This window comes from Doryrhamphus excisus, chromosome 13, assembly GCF_030265055.1.
Source record: "Doryrhamphus excisus isolate RoL2022-K1 chromosome 13, RoL_Dexc_1.0, whole genome shotgun sequence".
Classification (NCBI taxonomy): domain Eukaryota; kingdom Metazoa; phylum Chordata; class Actinopteri; order Syngnathiformes; family Syngnathidae; genus Doryrhamphus; species Doryrhamphus excisus.
Genome location: NC_080478.1, coordinates 1,656,051 through 1,675,057, shown reverse-complemented (window position 1 = coordinate 1,675,057; position 19,007 = coordinate 1,656,051). Strand labels below are relative to the sequence as shown.

Below are 19,007 nucleotides of genomic sequence, written 5' to 3'. Positions count from 1 at the left end.
GTGAACTCATTTTGGATAAGCGGCATAGAAAACGGACGGATGGGTGCAGGCTAACTCACAGGTTAGTTAGCAGTTAGCATGAGGAGCTAACAATGATATGATGGTCATGGGACACGCCATGCATTGACAGGTACATTTATGATGACATGTGATACTTACAGCAAGACCCGCAAACTGAGGATCCAGAACCGTATTTGTTCTGGACCTGCAGGATGGACTACAGGTTTTGGAGAGTGAAACTTTGAAGTCATTAACACGCTGAACTACATCCCAGAACTGAACTACATCCCAACCCTCACAGAGCAGCCGAGACTTTCCTCATGCAGCTGCTGGAGCACACGTGCAGCTCGGAATGGCATGCCAACACACACACACACACACACACACACACACACACACAGGTTGCATCATGGTGTCCTCACAGGCAGAGACAAGGTCATGTCGCAGCAAAAGGCCCGCAGGCAAAGGCGGCATTAAGATGACAGCAAAAGGAAGCGGCGTGGAGATGAAAGTGAGAGAAGATGATAACAACGATGACCTCCTCCATTAAAAGTCATGTTGATGTCAATCCCGCTGATGCACCGTCCAAACAGGAAGCGGAGTCCGAGGACAGGAACATGGCAGAGGCACGTCACAAGCTTAGAGTCATGGCCGCAGGGTGGCTGGACTCACCCGAGGAGATAGAATGAGGAGGTCGGTCAATCGAGAGGAGCTCAGAGTAGAGCCAGTGTTCCTTCATATGAAGATCTGGACCCGTACCTCAGATACCTCGGATATGGATAGACGCCATATCAACATGCTCCTTTACACACATATTCATTTCAATATTTATATTGACATCACATGCTTTTCAAATGTAATGGCTATTTCCTAGTTGTAGTTCCACATAATGACCACCGGATGGCACCAAATCACCACTGATGGCGACTGCTGTTTCTTTTCATTCAACCAGCATATACGGTGGTTGCATATCTAATAAAACTCTATGTGTATGTTTACTAATTATTTATTATTTGGCTTACAATCAAATAGAAAGCACGAATTCAATCATTTCATTAAAAGAAAAAACATTCTATTTTCTGACCACCAGGAGACGCCAAAGAGTCAAGTCACTTTCTAAAGTTTGTGATAACACCAGCACCTTTTACTCGGGACAAACACTGCATGACGAGACAGTCTGACGTCATCATTCGTCCCTAAAAAAACATGAAATTGATTTGTATCAACAAATCAACTGCATCAACTGAGTGATGTCCATAAATCAAAGAACGCAAAGTGAAAAGTTGCGTAGGGAAGATGGACATGATGGGAAATGTTGGGCCTGAGGTCAGAGGCTGCAACGTATTGATCAGAGGACGCTCACACAGACACCCCCCCCCCCGTTGCCATGGCAATGAGTACACACACACACACACACAGCGCTTGTTAATGGGTTTCTATATTTAGCTCTAATTGGACCAGCTGCTACAATGAACCCAGAACCAACAGGAACATTACATTGTGTTTGTTGGGAATTATCAATAAAGTTTTCTTTCATTGTATGCCGAACCTGGACCTTCCGACAAGACACTGCTAGCTTGACATGAATGTTAGCTAAGTGAGCTAAGTTTACCTTGAGCTGCACCAGGTGTGCATCCACATGTCGACTGCCGCCATCTTGTCCCACGGAGTGCGACAGCTGCGTCACCCTGGCGGCGGTCGCTCGAAGCCACTTCTCGATTTCGGGAAGGTGAAGGACGACCTTCCAGTCGGCGCCCGTGTGCAGGGGCGGCGGCTTCTTGGACCTGAGAAGACACCAGACGACACACCCATCAGACCACTTCCTCTTCCTGTTTGGGTCAAGTTTGTTTCATCCCATTCAGGAAGTCAACATGAGACAGCCGTCACCATGACGACGTACCTTTGGGAAGAGTCACTCTGACCCCGCCCTGCAGCCACCCTGCCTGGGATGGGTCCTGACGAGGACCCCCCATCCTGGTCGACAACAGTGGGTGTGGCTGTGGGGGTGTCGGTGTCCAGGGTGGGGGTGATGGAGGTCACCATGGGGGAGGGCGGCTCAGGGGCCACAGGTGAGAGGGTCAAGACGCTCATGGTGAGGAATAGATGATTGGGCGGAGTCTGAAAGGAGATAAAACATCCATAAACTCCTTTTCTTTTTGATATATTGCATTGCTGTGGATCACATGGACAAACAGCGCCCCCTTTGGTCACAGTTGTAATGGGCGGGGCTTTATGGAACGGCTGTGGTTTAATTCATGTCAGCACGTGGAGGAGACCATACTGCCGGTCGCTTGAGTACCAATGACATCATCACAACAATGTCATGTGACCACACAAAGAGCCTTTTTGTGTATCACACACACACACACACACACACACAATTAGAGGTCAGTGTACATGAAATAGGTCATTTCTCTTCTCTTGCTACACACATGATGATATAAACACACGTGCACGTGTACACAAGACACCCGTGTTGTTTGAGGGAGAGGCTAGCTAACAACAACAGCCAAGACCCTCGGGACATAATATAATAATCATTTCATATCACACATGATCGACAAGCCAAAATAAGCTGAACTAAGCTAAATTCAACAAAATTACATTTCACAAATATTACTTTAGCAGGCATGTCTTTTGTTTACATTTGACAGGAATAGTGTAATATGTCCTACTTTCCACCAGGAATACTGTAATATGTCCTACTTCCCATCACAAAAAGTGTAATATTGTCTATTTCCCATCAGGAATACCGGAATATTCCTACTTCCCATCAGAAAAAGTGTAATATTGTCTATTTCTCATTAGGAATACTGTAATATCTCCTACTGCTGATCAGGCATACGGTAATATTTCCTACTTCCCATCAGAAAAATTTCATATTGCCTATTTCCCATCAGGAATACCATAATATTTCCTACTTCCCATCAGGAATACTGTAATATTGCCTATTTGCCATCAAGAATACCATAATATTTCCTACTTCCCATCAGGAATACTGTAATATTGCCTATTTCCCATCAGGAATACCATAATATTTCCTACTTCCCATCAGGAATACTGTAATATTGACTATTTCCCATCAGGAATACCATAATATTTCCTACTTCCCATCAGAAAAAGTGTAATATTGCCTATTCCACATTAGGAATACTGTAATATTTCCTACTTCCTATCAGACATTGTATATGATTTCCTACTTCCCATCAGGAATACTGTAATATTTCCTACTTCCTATCAGACATTGTGCATGATTTCCTACTTCCCATCAGGAATAATGTAATATTCCCTACTTCCCACCAGAGATGGTGTAATATTTCCTCCTTGACATAAGGAATGACACTGCTCCTGCTCCCCATCAGTTGAAGTGTATTATGTCCTACTCCCATGTAGGAATGGTGTCATGTTTTGACTTCCTACCAGGAGTAGTGTCATAGTTGTTATTTCCTATCAGGAATAGTGTCATAGCTCCTACTTCCAGTCAGCCTGGAGTGCGGAACCATGTACCAAAACAATGGCGGCCATCTTACTTTCTTCCATGTTGACATGTTCATATTTTAATGTGAATTATTACAACTATTAGCAAGTGTAAATGCCATCATCTTTGACTCCACTTAGGTTGGCATCATTTAACCTTCAAACAATCTTTGGCACATTTTTTTGTCTGTCATGACGGTGAAACCTTCAGACAGACTTCAGGGTGAACTCAGCCCATGTTAATCATTTAAAGCCCAGCAAAGAGGCTGCTGCATGCACACGCACACACACACACACACACACAAACACACACTCCCACACTGCAGACACGCAGGGTGTGAGCATCCCTGGAGTTACCAGCATGGCCGCCATGTAAATAATGCATCAAAGAAAAAGAGGAAGACTACGTCATGGAGGATGCTGTGGCTCTATGCAGTTATTATTATTATTATTATTATTAGAATATCCAATTCCAATCGGCTGAGAGCTGAAAGTACACAAAACAATGCTAATCAGAGACGCTAACGTCCCCCATGTGTCGTCACTGTTGTCCTGATGACTCAGCTCCGAGGCGACCATCATGTGATACGGCATGACATCACATTCCCGCCCTTCTGATTCCACTCCTGCCAGCTCACTCCATGCTATGATGCTAGCAAAGCCTTAAAGCTAAAAAGTTCTTAAAGTGTTCAAGGACGCTACGATATCAGACTGCTTAGCTTTGTGTTATATGAGTGTAATATCAATAATTGATCTATTTTCAATCTTTTATATGGTCAAATATGCCGTGGGCCAAGAAAGAAGCTAGCGGCGGGCCGACAATGACTTCTGGGCCGCACTTTGGACACCCACGCTTCCAAGCGACTTTCAGGTGACATTAGGATATGTGATATCAAACCCTGAGCCAGTCTTGATCAGCCCGAGCCTCGCACAGGTGCATTGTGGGTAAAATGTCCAAAGTTGAAAGCAACGCTTCCAAAGGATGATGTTTTTATTTGCCAACGTTGGCCCCCACTGGGGGGGCACGTGCTGGGGCCCGAGCCAGCAGGCCGCCATAACAAAGCAGAGGGAGAGGCAAAGGGGGGGCGGTATGGGTGTCACCTCCCAGTGTCTCCCTTTACGTCCTCCCTGGAAGCACTGGGAGGCCCCTGAATGCAGCACGGCATGAAGGATGACACGCACAAACACACATGGAGCATCTTCATCGCTACATACCGCATATCGTCTTCCTCAGCGCGCCGCCCGCATCGTCCTCCGCAGTCAGCCGGATGCTGGAGGACAGAGAAGAATGGAGAAGGACGGAGACGGACGCGGCGATGGGAGGAGGGTGGCGCCTCGCACGTCGGGACTCTCCCACTGCAGCAAGGATGCTAACGCTAAAAACTAGCACGCTGCTAAGCTAAGCAAGGGGCGACGGCGATGATGCGGCACACAGAGGAAACACAAGCAGAGGGAAAGAGAGCGGGAGGGACGAGGGAGGGAGGAGAGCTGGGGGGGGGGGGGGGGCTGTTACCGTGGAAACTGAAGATGATGTGATGGAGAGGGCGGGCCCTGCTCTGATTCGCTGACAGGGTGTGGTGCTTCCCGTCCTGGGGGAGGCAGAGAAAAAGGCTGAGGGATGTCTTCTTCTTCTTCTTCTTCTTCTTCTACACGTGATGACGGCAACCACAGCGCCCCCTGCTGTTGCTCTACAGAAGCATAAGACACACCCACTTTAGCGGTGATCAAGCTTATCCAAATAAGTATTCATTATCATTAATAAAATTATTTCCAGTCAGCAAGTTAATGAAAATCCAAGACACAGACACCATTTGGGAATGATGGCCGCCATTTTGTGCTGGAATGTATTAAATTATAAAATATTAGCTGTCATCTGAAATGTGACTTTATGGGTGTTATTTCATGTCTACATGGCTCCAATAATGTTTAATATGTATATATTACTTTGCAAAAATTCGCTAATCACTCTTGGGTCTGGAATCAATGAACCGCGATGAAGGAAGTATTACGATACCAAAGCCTGGTAGCGGATTGGTCGAAACGTTTTTGTAGCAAAAATGATCATTATCACTTCCTAAAAACTTTCGGAGGTGTTATTATAATTTGTTTTGTTTTTCTCAGCCACCATGGCGCAATGAAACCAGGACATTTTCATAAAAAAAACGCATCAGAAATGAGCTAGCTTACCTAACATGCTGCCATTTTGGGGAAGCCGTATTCCGGATAGTCATGTGACTGTGACATGGCGACCACTCCCAGATGTTCACTTAAAGGCCTGGTTTGTTCAAGGCTAACACAATTATGTATATGACACACATTTAAAGTCATGCGGCTAAGGGATAGAACTGTGGTTTATGAGGTGCAGTTTGCCGTTCAGCCACCAGATGGCGACGTTTACCTTGGAATAGCTATTATAGCTATTATATCACATATTATATCATATACACGCTCATAATAAACTTCTATTTCTGTCATTTCCACCCCAGAAATGTGTGTTGCCGCATTTCAGACAACTTAATTACGTTTTTGTCTTAAGTTTATTAAGCCGTTTAAGTAAGAAGTGAAAGTAACAGGAACTGAAAGCTTAGCATTAGCCAATATGTGAAATATAGCTACATGACATTTATGCTAATTGAATGTGGACGGTGATTCAACCAAAACTTTATTGAGGTAACTTACCTTGGCCTTCCTAAGATCTGAATGATGGAACTTCATGTGGACCACGTGACTCCATGGGGCTGAATTCATGGTGTGAATATTAATGACATTAATATGGGGGGGCAAACACAGTAGTATGGTGTTACATAAAGTGTCATGAAGAAGAGTGACTTGGAGCACTGTAGGAAAAAAGGGAAATTTATTAGGAAACGATGGAGAACGTCCGGTTTCTTGACTATGTTACAGTTGAGGTTCTTACACTTGCGGCAGACATGAGTTGATGGAGACTACACAAATAGCGCCATATCTTCAATTAGCTAGCAGCGGCACACGCCTTCTTCTCAAAGCTCCACAAAAACTCTTGGCCGCGTTCCATTCCCATTGCGTCTTGTCTACATCCTAGTCAGTCCAGCATCGAAAAAGCTTCTAAAGGCCTTCTGGCTGCGTTCCAATTTGAATATTTTGTCCCTTTTTAGTCGCTCAGAAAAACATCTCTCTCTTGCATCACTCTCATTCCAGACGCACGTCCTCGCCAGCATGACCTTCAACCAATCACATTTGACGCCTTTCTGTCTGATTGGTTCAACGAGTGTCAGGCTGCATTCCAATCAGTCTAAATGTTAGAAGTACACGCCCCCTTACGTCAGGGTGTCCAGTGAGGGCCGCGTACATAAAAACCCAAGGATGCTACATTCTGGACATGAAAGATGCTAAAAGAAATCCAATGTAGGTCAATAATCTGATCATCCACGTCTTGGCTTGGTTTTCTACAAGCAGAGCCAGCTGCCCCCTCCATGGGGAATAGAAACACAACTATTGTTGATTTTGGGGGGCTGGGGGCACATCTTAGCCTAATATCTAATAGCATATCTCAATCATTGTTTTTTTTTTTACAATATTCCCATGCATCATTTGCATTATAAAATAAAGACAATGTTGGGGAAAAATAATAATAATAATATAGAATTTCCACTGGCACCCCACCAGGTCTGCCATTACTGGAGCTTATGATAATATTATACACTATTGAAACGTGACAGCATGGCAAGAAGATGGTGAGAAGCAACAAAAATACCATCTGAGGGGGGGTAAAATGGTCCCCGGTCCACACTTTGGACACCCCTACCTTACTTTGTTACATTCAGTTGTGATTTCAATGATGGAAATTGTGCACTTGAGCCAACAACAAGTTTGTTTCCATGTGACGTCACAGCTAGCAGATTGTTAGCATGCTAACAGTGTCAGTGATGTCCACCGTGTTGGCAGGAAGCGGCGAGGACGCACGCAGAACTTTTACACAACCTTTCACAGCGCTCTTCACACACACACACACACACACACAAAGTCACTTCCTGCTCTGTCGGTCAGCGAGTCATACATCCACACAAGTCATGTGACCGCGAGTGTGGCCTCAGGTGTGCCGGGGTCATCACGTCACACAGGACTTGACACGCGTCACCCGTTGAAGCACTTTCACATTTCCGTCTCTTTAAAAAGTCAAACATGGCGTTATTCCCATCTGGTGATTTCTTCCCACCGCCAGATCCCGCCACGATGAGCTACCAGCGTTCCAACCTCACCCAACAATCACTCAACAACTTCTAACCTCTCATCCTGATGGACCACGGTAAGACTTGGAGTGTGCTGCGTTCAAAGACAGTCGGGATTTCGTCTATGTTGAACCGTTTTCTTGAACATCCTTATTGGTACGACACACACGCACACACGCACACACACACACACACACACACACACACACACACACACACACACACACACACACACACACACACACACACACACACGCCCACATAGCTTCTACCAGTACCCGGTTACATTTGAGTCCATCAGCAACATTCCTGCTGATAAATTCTTATATATTTAGATTCTTATATAAACTTCTTTTTCCTCTATTTAGGAAAAAAAAAAAACATTTAACCGAAAATATGATATCAAGTTCAAAATAAAAAAGTTCCCCTTAAACTGAAAAAAAACATTCCGAACGAGAGATGCAACGGAATAAATGCGCCTTCTAGCGGTTTTTTGTGTCTTTTGTGTTTTTTCACTGAAAACATGCAGACGTCCCAAACGAGTCGCCACCTAGTGGTTACATCGCTCATGTGCCTCGGCAGGGGGGCGTGTCCCTTCAAAATAAACGCATCGGGAGGCGAGAACGCAAACGGGCTGAAATCGTTTCTTTTTTTTTTCCCTCCTAAATCCGACCTTCTCTCTGTGGAGAAGGTTTGAATAGACACACACACACACACGCGCACACGCACACACACACACACACACACACACACACAGGGTAAGAAATTAGACGACATAGAAATATATCAAAAAGAAAAGTCTAAATAATAAAAACACAAATGAAAGGGTCACGTGTGACCTTTGACACTGTGCTCTTCTTTGAGGAAGGGGGCTGCCCCCCCCCCCCAAATTGAAATTATCTACAATTGATGGAGTCTTCAGCTGAGGTCAAAGGTTAAGCGTTGCTGAAATGTGAAGACCTGCAGGAAGACGGAAGTCATTTCAGCTCACAAACCGCAGTTGGGGGGGCAAGTGGCAAAGAGGGCGGAGTCAGCTTGACGCCGTGTGCTGTGTCATGGGGTGGGGGTGGGGGGGGGGCGCGGAATCGGACCCCGCTAACGATGTCACGTCACCGCTATGTGCTAAATCACGCTGCTAGAAAGAAAAGGTTCCAAAGTGGCTTCATGTTGGGAGTTCTGCGGTCCGGGGGCAGAGGGCGCCGCGGGCGGGGTCTGACGTGTCCTTACAGCCCGCCTGCGGACACCGCCGACAAAAAAAAAAAACCACGCTCCGCCGGCATGCCTCTCAGATGAGGGGCTCGGGGGGCAGGGCGTGCTGGATCTGCTGGGGCTGCAGGGGGGGCGGCAGCTGAAGGGGCAGCAGCGCCTCCACCATGTTGTGGCAGCGCGGGGGGGGCGTGCCGCCGCTGCTGGAGCTGTCGGCCACCTCGCCGCCGTGGAAGAAGTAGTCACTCTGCACGATGAACGACTCGATGACGGCCTGGTTGAGCTTGGTGGTGGACAAGGTGTCCTTGTTCTCAAAGTCGGGTCTCATCAGCGTCGGCCAGAAGCAGATGGACAAGTTGTCTGCCGTCATCAGCGTGGTCTTGCTGTGCTGACTCACCCTGACACACAAAGCAACGTTACACATACGTTCCTTTATCTGTGGCGGCCTGCCACAAATGAATTGGAACGCCACACATGCATTATAATAACACTGTTTGTGTAGCTTTACAGTGGATGGCACAGTTCATTTATTCATTCATTCATTCATTTTCTACCGCTTATCCTCACGAGGGTGGCGGGGGTGCTGGAGCCTATCCCAGCTGTCAACGGGAGCGAGGTCACATATAGACAAACAACCATTCACACTCACATTCATACCTATGGACAATTTGGAGTGGCCAATTAACCTAGCATGTTTTGGAAAATCGGAGTACCCGGACGGGGGGAACATACAAACTCCACACAGAGATGGCCGAGGGTGGAATTGAACTCGGGTCTCCCAGCTGTGAGGCCTGCATGTTAACCACTCTCCGCCGTAATGAGCCTGATTTCATGTGCCTTGTTCCATGAGTCATGTGTGCGTGGTTTTACCTGTTGAGGTGCGTGATGATGTATTTGAAGACATGGTAGTTGACCGAGGGCAACTTCTTCACAATCTCCCTCAGGACCTGCAGGCGCTCGATGTAGTCCACGATTTCTGTCAGGCACGAATACAGAGCACGTTAAATGTTGTTGGCGTTTTCCTTCCTTGATACTCGTCATTCCCCCGTGAGGCTGCGTCACGTCCGTGTCGACGAGGGCTCACTGGCGCCGAGGCGTGTCGGGACTCGGGTACTCAAATATTTAAAACCGACTCCACGAGTGTCTGACCTTCCCTGCTTGCCCAGGATATTCCCGACATTCAAGGGGCAATGTTAGAACTGTTACACACACACATAGTTTTGATTTAGGCTTCCTACACACCATCAGTCATCCTAATGGCGAGGCAACAAGCGCCTTTCCACCTCTAATGGCTACGTGAGGTCAAAGGGCAATAATCCACGCTGCCAGAGCTCATGATGTAGTAGAAGTAGAGCAGAGTGAAATAGTTGGGACGGGAACTTCCCATGATGCAACAGCGTCAGTCTACTAAAAAGGGAATCCAAGCTTGTGAAGAAATCAATATAAACGATGACGATGAAAGAGGTCAGCTTTCAAGTCAAATTAAAGCCACTTTTGTCTTAATTGGCCGCCATTAAGAACAATCTTTGGAGATCTTCAAACAATCCAACATGAAACGATGTCACTCGAGTCGGCCAGCTCACCAAGAAATCCGCCCCGGGCGCCGCTGAGCTTTCGCCTTCACAGCGACAGACTGACAAGTCGCACAAAGAACACCTCGAGCCAAGCTCGGTGAGAGAGAGCGGGGGTGGGGCACACAAAAGGGGAGGAGCTCGGACAGGAAGTTAGCAGAAAGCCCAGTTCTTACTTGCGGCCTCCACCAGCTCTGGGTGCAGACTGTAGGGGATCAGCGGGTCGGGCAGGTCGGCGAAGAAAGCTTTGAGGGCTCCGGCGGCTGCGTTGACGGCCACGTCCATCACGACAAAGTCGATGGTGTGATCTGCACACGGGGGACACGAAACGAAACGCACTAAATCACACAGAATAATTAACAGCACTAAATGGAGAGTTAACCCCCAGTACCCTTTCTATCTCGGTACTTGGCTATGAAAACAAGTCCTGAAATTGGGAGCAGCTGGGATAGGCTCCAGCATGCCTGCGACCCTAGTGAGGATAAGCGGTACAGAAAATGGATGGATGACAAATATGAAGTCGGTTGCTCCGTTTCGTGGAAATGTGGCGATGGCTGACAGGAGAGAAGAGCTTTGACACACTGGAGAAGACAAACGATGAATAAAAAAAAAAAAAAAAAGAGGACAGAGCCCAGAGGTAACAGCAGCTGTCACACTCAATCTTAGAAACACACACGCACACACACACACACACAAAGTGGAAAAGCTGTCAAGAAAACGGTGACAGCAGCAAAGGCGAGGTATGAAGGAAGGTATGAAGGTGAGAAGATGGTGAAGGTATGATGAAGAACAATCAGGTGCTGACAGTCCGTCATCTTTTTCCATCAGTACGTCCTGATGTAGGGCATGCGGGGCAGCTGATTGGCCGAGGGGCGTCCTTCACATCACGTCACGCAAAGTCACAACAGGTCAGTGCAGAAGTACGGCAACGACTGCCGAGGTCCACGTTGTCACATGCATGTTGACTGTGCTGTGTGTGTGTCTCTTTAAGAACTGGAGTCAGTAGTGTGTGTGTGTGTGTGTCTCTTTAAGAACTGGAGTCAGTAGTGTGTGTGTGTGTGTCTCTTTAAGAACTGGAGTCAGTAGTGTGTGTGTGTGTGTCTCTTTAAGAACTGGAGTCAGTAGTGTGTGTGTGTGTGTGTGTGTGTGTCTCTTTAAGAACTGGAGTCAGTAGTGTGTGTGTGTGTGTGTCTCTTTAAGAACTGGAGTCAGTAGTGTGTGTGTGTGTGTGTCTCTTTAAGAACTGGAGTCAGTAGTGTGTGTGTGTGTCTCTTTAAGAACTGGAGTCAGTAGTGTGTGTGTGTGTGTGTGTGTGTGTGTGTGTGTGTGTGTGTGTGTGTGAGAGTGTGTGTGTGAATGAACACACACACGGTTGCAAGAAGGTATTAAACCAACATGTTCAAAGTTGAAGCATCTTTCTTGTGTTTAATGCCATGCCTCCTCCGTACCTGTGTAGACCACATGACTATGAAGTCCTGCTGAGTGTGTGTGTGTGTGTGTGTGTGTGTGGTCACCTTGGTCAAACTGCTTCTGGATGTTGTCCTGGTCCGTCTTGTTGCCGCTGACGCGGTACAAGCCTTCTGTGGTCAGACCTGCCGGCACACATCAACAACATGTTGGGTCCCAAATTGAGGAAGACAAATAATCAGTGGACGAGGATGCAGTGGGTGGATGCGGTGGGCGGGGCTCAATGCCGTTGTAGCAGTTCCACACGTCCCAGTAAAAATGTCTGTTAAAAACGTGCACTGCTGCAAGCTGTGGAAAACGGCAGCCGACGGGACCTGTTCACCCTCACTCATGAACAAATTATGATGGGATGGTCAGTAAACGTGGCGTTCTGTACACACATCTTATACTAGACCGCGACTCTTTGGAAGTAGTACTGGCAACAAAGTGTCTTATTGGACACTTTGAGACGACTGCGTGATTACATGCAATCTTGTCAATGAGCAGTGGGGGCTGCTGGTAGCTCCCCAACCATGAAAAGCACTCACAGGCGGCTAACACAGGTGGCTAACACAGGCGGCTAACACAGGCGGCTAACGTGGTTTGTGGCATTAAAAAGACAAAGATAAAGAAGCGTCAAAAGAAATCCATCCATCCATCCATCCATCCATCTTGTTCTGCTCATCTGTCTTTGTGTCTCTTGGACGATACCGTCAATCATGCAAATTAGACAATGACATCATCCAAGCCGCCGCAAATAGATCGCGGCCCTGTGGACAACACTGAACCGTGATCTGCTTATTTACACGTCATCACACGCGTGTGCGATGTGATGCCGCCTTGGCGTTGTGTCCCGGCGCCACCGCAACACAACATAGATAAAATAGTCTAAGAAATGACTTTTACACATTTTTAAATCTCTCAGGTGACATTTGTGAAGATGTGAGGTCACTGCATGAGCAAGTGTCTTTGTGATGGACGGATGGAAAGTTAGCACCAACAGGAAAAAGCTCATCTTCATGATGTCATGCTATCCTCAGTGGGCGTGTCCAAACATTGGAGTCATTACCGAAGTGTCTAAAATTGTTCCCATGTGCCTTGAATGCACCATTCATCTTCCCTACCCTGACTTTAAAATGACCCTGAAACACCCCCCCCCCCCCCCCGTCCCCCCTGCAACTACAAGAAGTCGCCGCCCTGCACATGGATGTAGCGCACACACATGCGCACGCACACACACACACACACAGTGAGGGGAAGGAAGTGAACCATAGCGTTGATGTTTGCATGCCGGGATCAGTTAAGACCGGCGGTGCCGAGTTATGAGCTAATATCCTGGTACGCTCTGTAGCTCCGCCCTCCTCTGTGTTAGCTATCAAAAGCTGCTACGTGCTCTCCTGTCTCGTCTGCCAAACCCATTTAATTGCCATCACGACCGGGCGCCCGGGGGTGGGGGGGTGGGGCTGGATCAATGAGCGACTCGAGCCAATCATTGTCCGCTTTACACACGCCTGCTACACTACACACCACGTTACGTAATCCCTGCTGCCGTGATGCGGGACACCTGAGTCAGGCATAAACCAAGTCCAAGACTTAATCAGATTTCAAGTCATCAATTGTTTCCTGCCCAGGAACATCCAGTGTCCACGTTCCCACGAGAGTAAGGAAAGGAATTCAGGTCTTCTAAATAGCAGAGACGTGTGAAACCACTCACAGCAAAAAGAAAATAATGACCGCTTTCCAAAAGATCTCCTTTCAGTTCTTTGTTTGAGCTCTTGGTTGACAGCTGAAATACATCATCGTTTACATCTGAAAATCTTTATTTAGCTCCAGAGGATTTCAGGAGAACAGACAAAGAATAAAGGACGTCTGCCTCGGGTAGCCAAAGGTTTTAGGATGCTAGCTCATGTTGCTGTAAATAAATGTACAGGGGCTACGGCTAGGCACGTTTAGCATCTGCATAGTACCTCTCTGTGAGCAATCAAGGGACCTTCTCAACTCGTATGACACTCTTACGGCCTTCAAAATAAGAGTGCTTTGGGCTGTGTCCTATTTAGCAAAATAAGGGTGACAAAAATAACTTGAGGCAGAAAACTACTTTTCAAAAATAAACAATTTTTGTCATCTCTTTGTGGAGTTTGCATGTTCTCCCTGTGCATGCGTGGGTTTTCTCCGGAGAAAACTCCTCCCACATTCCAAAAACATGCTAGGTTAATTAGCCACTCCAAATTGTCCATAGGTATGAATGTGAGTGTGAATGGTTGTTTGTCTATATGTGCCCTGGGATTGGCTGGCCACTAGTCCACGGTGTACAAGACAGCTGGGATAGGCTCCAGCACCCCCGTCACCCTCGTGAGGATAAGCGGCAGAAAAAGTAACTGTAAAAATAAACTTTATGACATGTATGTCAAGTTGAATGCTTTGATATTTACTGTATATACTGGTTGAAAATGCCAGAGAAAGAAGATGGAGCAGGAGGGATGGGTGTTGCCAACTATATTTAGCGAGTCATCAGAACTTTATAGATTGTTTTTTTCAAAAAAGCAACAAATGTAGCCAATACAGCTCTTCTCATCATTCAATTTCCAGTTCTTACCATAACCATTTTGCTTTTTTTACTCATGCTTTCAAAGGCGTCATGGCCAATGACATCATTATTTGAGTTGACCATGACCCCGCCTCCCCCCGCAACCCACCACCGGCACAAGTATCCTGAAATCCTGAGGGAAACAGGACATATAAGACACGTATATCCCTAAGTACTCCAGCCATAGCCCGGGAGCTCCTTCCCGTCCAATCAGCACACAAGCCTGCAAGCCCTACTTTCTCCCGCTCGGTACGCTGAGGTGCTCGTTACAGATGGGACCCGGCATGATGAATGTGCAGGTACAGGGGCTTCTCTCCCGCGAGAGCAAGCCCACTATTTCCCCACGATCCTCGCTTGAGAAATGAGCTGTGCTTTCCCGTCTGGAAGTCATTCTGCCGCAGAGGCTTCACATGTATGTGGAAGTAATGACCCACGGAGGGCGCATACACACACGTGAATGTCGACACAATGTAGGTACACTACACACACACACACAGAATTGAGTACTGTGGTGGAGTCATCAGTTTCTGCACTGGTGTGTTAATTTAATGGCTGACCCTCCATACAAGCAAGGGTCAATAGAAATCAATAGAATTCCTTCTAGTTTATGTGTGCATGTGTGTGTAAAATATCTAGGCACCTTGTAATCAAACACACACACACACACAAACACAAACACACACGGAACCCAGGAGGGGAAACTTGCAGATGTGACCAAGTGGAGATGGCTGCTGTTAAATCCCGACTTTGTTGCGCCCGTGCACGTGAAACCAAAGCCAAGAACAGTGACGACTCGCTGAAGCAACACAATCCCAGCTGAAGAACTCACATGAGTGTGTGTCACCATAACAAAAGACACACACAGAGTCCAGTCTGTGTAAAGCTGCTTCGTGTGTGTGTGTGTTTTTGTTGTAGGACAGATGTCCAGTTTACAGGAAGTGTCACATACACACACTTTATGGTAATGCCCAATTTACAGATGGGCCATTCTCCCTAAATAGAGTTGGAGCTGGAGCTACCAACTGCTCTATTCCACACACACACACACACACACACACACCTCTCCCTTTCGGTGTTTGTGTTTCCACCTCCTGCAGCAAAACACAACAATGTCAAACAATTAATCCCCTGAAATATTAACACAAAGCACAAGGAAGCGCACATGCCGCCATTGTGCAGTAGATTGCAGTTTTACGTCTGCAGCTGCTGCACATCAATAATGCAAAGCCAAATTCAGCGTGGAGCTAATGAAGTGGTTTAATTGGCATTAAAATTCCAGAATCATCATTTAACCAGGAAAAGGGGGAATCGGGAATCTTTTGATGACTCCAATTAACAAGTCGTTTGTGCAACACAAACACTTTGCTGCTTCTTCACGAGAGGAAGGTCTGAACTTGGTGTTGGACGGCAAGGGCGCCTTCATCACATCACTGCTGTATCATGTGTGTGTGTGTGTGTGTGTGTGTTGTGCCTGCAGCAAGGTACTGAGAGGTCAGCAGGCAACGGACTAAAAGCAGAACTTGGAAAAACCTCTCAACACCGCCCCTTTTACAGCCTATGTGTTAAAGGGACGGGCGGACCGTCGCTACAATCAGACGGCACCAAGTCTTCTTGGCCACTGTATGCTAACGAGACATGACAGTCAAGTTTTCGGTTAGGAAAATACGCCATAACTTGATAGTTCTGTCCTATTTGCCTGGCTCAACCTCAGCCTAAGATCTCCATGAATCTCATCAGTCCATCCTCGAGTGGTCATGTGTGTCACATGGAAGGGGTTTCTCTCCACGCGCTCCCAAGGGAGACAGGGATCATCACAGAAATGTCAATTGGTCTGTTTCCAAACAGACTCCACGCTGAAAGAAGACAAAGTCTGCAGGTAACCATAGCAACGCAGCCCCCACCCGTTCATGGAGAGCCGGACTGCTGTCAAGCGCCACGGTCCGCTGTAGTACAGGATGCAAACATGCTTCTGGGGCCCTGTCCTGCTCATCAACCTCAAGCTCAAGCCTCCTCTGTTCCCATTGGTCCTTGGGAAAAACACTTTCATTCACGTACTGACATTTTTGAGTACTACATATTTTCTGGACAAAAAGTCGCACAAGGCCAAAAATGCATAATTAGGTAGGAAAAAACACATAAGTCATACTGGAGTATAAGTGGCATTTTTTTTGGTAATTTATTTTCCAAACTACTTGACCAAAACAGACATTACGTCATCTTGGAAGGCAAGTTCTAACGTTAATAAAAGAATAGAGAACAGGCTGAATAGGTGTAAGATATGCTAACACAATGCTAATTCAGCTACACTAAAAATAAACATGAACACAAAAGGTGTCCAGTGTTTATGGAACATAAACACTTTTTTCATGTATAAGTCGCTCTGGAGTATAAGTGGCAGGAACAGCCAACCTATGAAAAAAGCGCGACTTGTAGTCCAGAAAATAGGGTATATTCTAAACATATGGGAAGTTGTAAATATGGACAGAGCCCTCAGTAAACAAACACCTGGTAACGATATCAAAAACAGACTTTTGTGCCCCCACTAACGTAAATCGTGTCTGGCGGGACGTTTAACTTGGCAGCTCGTGTGCTCACACGTTGGCCGCTTGCGAGTGAGGCCATAAAAAAACGACTAATGGAAGACGGCGACTGTTCACACACAAGCGCCCCTTCGAGCTGGATGGCTGCCTCGGAGCCAGGTGGCGATGCATTAGCCCCGCCTCCGCGCTCGCACCCGTTCCCTCTGTCTCTCTTTCTCACACACACACACACAGTCTCCCTCCGCCCCCTCCGGCCTGGATCAAACAGGCCTCGTCTGAGCTTAGCCTTCAGGTTTGCTGCAATTGGCCCGCGAAGTGTGTGAATATCTTCTGCACACACACAAATACACACTCGGGGGGGGGGCGTAGCCAATCGCCTTAATCTAATCCTCACATTGGCTTTCTCACTTCAGGCAATAAAACAAGAGGATGGAGGTGGGGGGGGGGGGGGGGGGGGGGGGGGGCAAAGAGTGAGGAGGCCGTTTGGCCCGAGTTAAAACTCGTTACAAGCGAAAATTGAAAGCGAGTATGTCGGCTAAAGCCTTTTATGTAATTAAAAGTATGAAAGGCTTTGCTAACTCCTTCAATCACAGCATGTCAGAAATAAAACACCAGCTACGGTTAGCTTGATGGTTTATGTTGTGTGTAACCAAGACGCAAGTGCACGGACTATCAGCGCTATTGACATTAAGCGAGGAAGGAAAGGTCGTTGAGTCACGTCGGTGGAGAGTGAAGGCCACGGCGTAGACAACCTTCTCTTTTTTTTCTTCACATTGTGAGATTAACATCATCTGAATTGGCATGCGAGGACGACGCTGGAACTTACTACATAAACAGGACAGCGGGGAGTGGCGGGGCAAGGTTAGGCTGACGACTGTTCTACTGAGTCACCATACGAAAGGAGACTGTGAGGCGTCAACGTCATGAGCCTCACTTCCATGGTCACTGGTGGAGAAATGTCAAAGGTCACAGCAGGCTGGTTTGCACCACCAGGAGGCAGCTAATGACGCGAACTGTCGTCATCAAAATAATCATTGTAGCTTTAGGGGAACAATGTCTGAGCAATGCTTTTGGACGAACATACACAACAGACTTCTTTAGTGTCCTTGAGCACCATCTAATAATTGCAGCAGTGTCTCCACTATCATCAGCCCCCAAAGGAAGAAGGTCAGGTTAACTTCATGAACATTTGAGAAATGTGCAAGTACAGACTACTGTTGGTTTTTACAGAAAGTAACAATTTTGCATAAAACGGAAAATTGTGTTATCCAAAACATTGGCAGCCTGAATGTCCTTAATGTTTTGAGCGGTTTCATGTAGAACGGTTTGAATGGGTTGATAAAAGTGGTAGTAGAAACCAATGTATGTTTCTACAGAACGTGAGAATCCATACATTTTCTATACCGCGTATCCTGACTTGGGTCACAGGTATGCTGGAGCCTATCCCAGCTGTCTTTGGGCAAGAGGCAGGATACACCCTGGACTGACCGCCAGCCAATCGCAGGGCACATATAGACAAACAGGACGTGAGAATTTTGAGTGAAAATTTTTTAAAATGGCATCTGACAAATAGGGAACCTGATTATCCTGAAAGTCTTGCACAGTTTGATTGAAAAACCTGGACTTTGAAAGAAATTCCAGAAGAAGAGGAAGCAGATTCTGGAAGATCCAGAAAGCTTTCTGTGCAGGTTATTGTGTGTAGCTGCTCTATAGAGCCCACAGATCAATGCAAAGGATATAGCATAATAGGTCCCTTTTAAGGAATGTGTTTTAAAAATGGGCAATTCATTGTCATTGGGGGGAAATGTGGAATTTGGGGATTTTCAGAAAATCTGCCAATGTTTTGAAATATCTGAACAGACGATTCCCAAATGAGCTAAACGATATGATGCTGGATTGGTTTGAATCGGTTGAAAACTGAAGGAGGAGTCAGAGGACATCAGTGAAATTATCACTACGATGAAATGTTATT

General features: G+C 46.6%; 2 protein-coding genes across 10 annotated transcripts in view; both read right to left on the bottom strand.

Moving 5' to 3' along the window:
- The window catches only part of LOC131140205 (A-kinase anchor protein 6-like), a 94,056-nt gene extending 88,336 nt beyond the window's left edge, over nucleotides 1-5,720 (bottom strand). For 6 of the 9 annotated variants that reach the window (XM_058090410.1, XM_058090415.1, XM_058090414.1 and 3 more), the window contains exons 1-4: nucleotides 5,665-5,720; nucleotides 4,991-5,165; nucleotides 1,901-2,118; nucleotides 1,613-1,784 (exon numbers count right to left, since the gene is read on the bottom strand). In XM_058090410.1, the coding sequence (XP_057946393.1) occupies nucleotides 1,613-1,784; nucleotides 1,901-2,118; nucleotides 4,991-5,165; nucleotides 5,665-5,708 (609 nt within the window). In that variant the 5' untranslated portion in view covers nucleotides 5,709-5,720. Of the gene's footprint in view, nucleotides 1-1,612; nucleotides 1,785-1,900; nucleotides 2,119-4,692; nucleotides 4,908-4,990; nucleotides 5,166-5,664 lie in introns of those variants that run through there. The other 3 variants (XM_058090418.1, XM_058090417.1, XM_058090416.1) reach the window with 3 other exon arrangements.
- A 2,126-nt stretch (nucleotides 5,721-7,846) lies between these two features.
- Nucleotides 7,847-19,007, bottom strand: part of LOC131140231 (rho GTPase-activating protein 5-like) — a 35,762-nt gene continuing 24,601 nt past the window's right edge. Inside the window, exons 4-7 of the mRNA XM_058090457.1 lie at nucleotides 11,977-12,054; nucleotides 10,639-10,770; nucleotides 9,762-9,867; nucleotides 7,847-9,289 (exon numbers count right to left, since the gene is read on the bottom strand). Of these exons, the coding sequence (XP_057946440.1) occupies nucleotides 8,971-9,289; nucleotides 9,762-9,867; nucleotides 10,639-10,770; nucleotides 11,977-12,054 (635 nt within the window). The 3' untranslated portion in view covers nucleotides 7,847-8,970. The remainder of the gene's footprint in view (nucleotides 9,290-9,761; nucleotides 9,868-10,638; nucleotides 10,771-11,976; nucleotides 12,055-19,007) is intronic.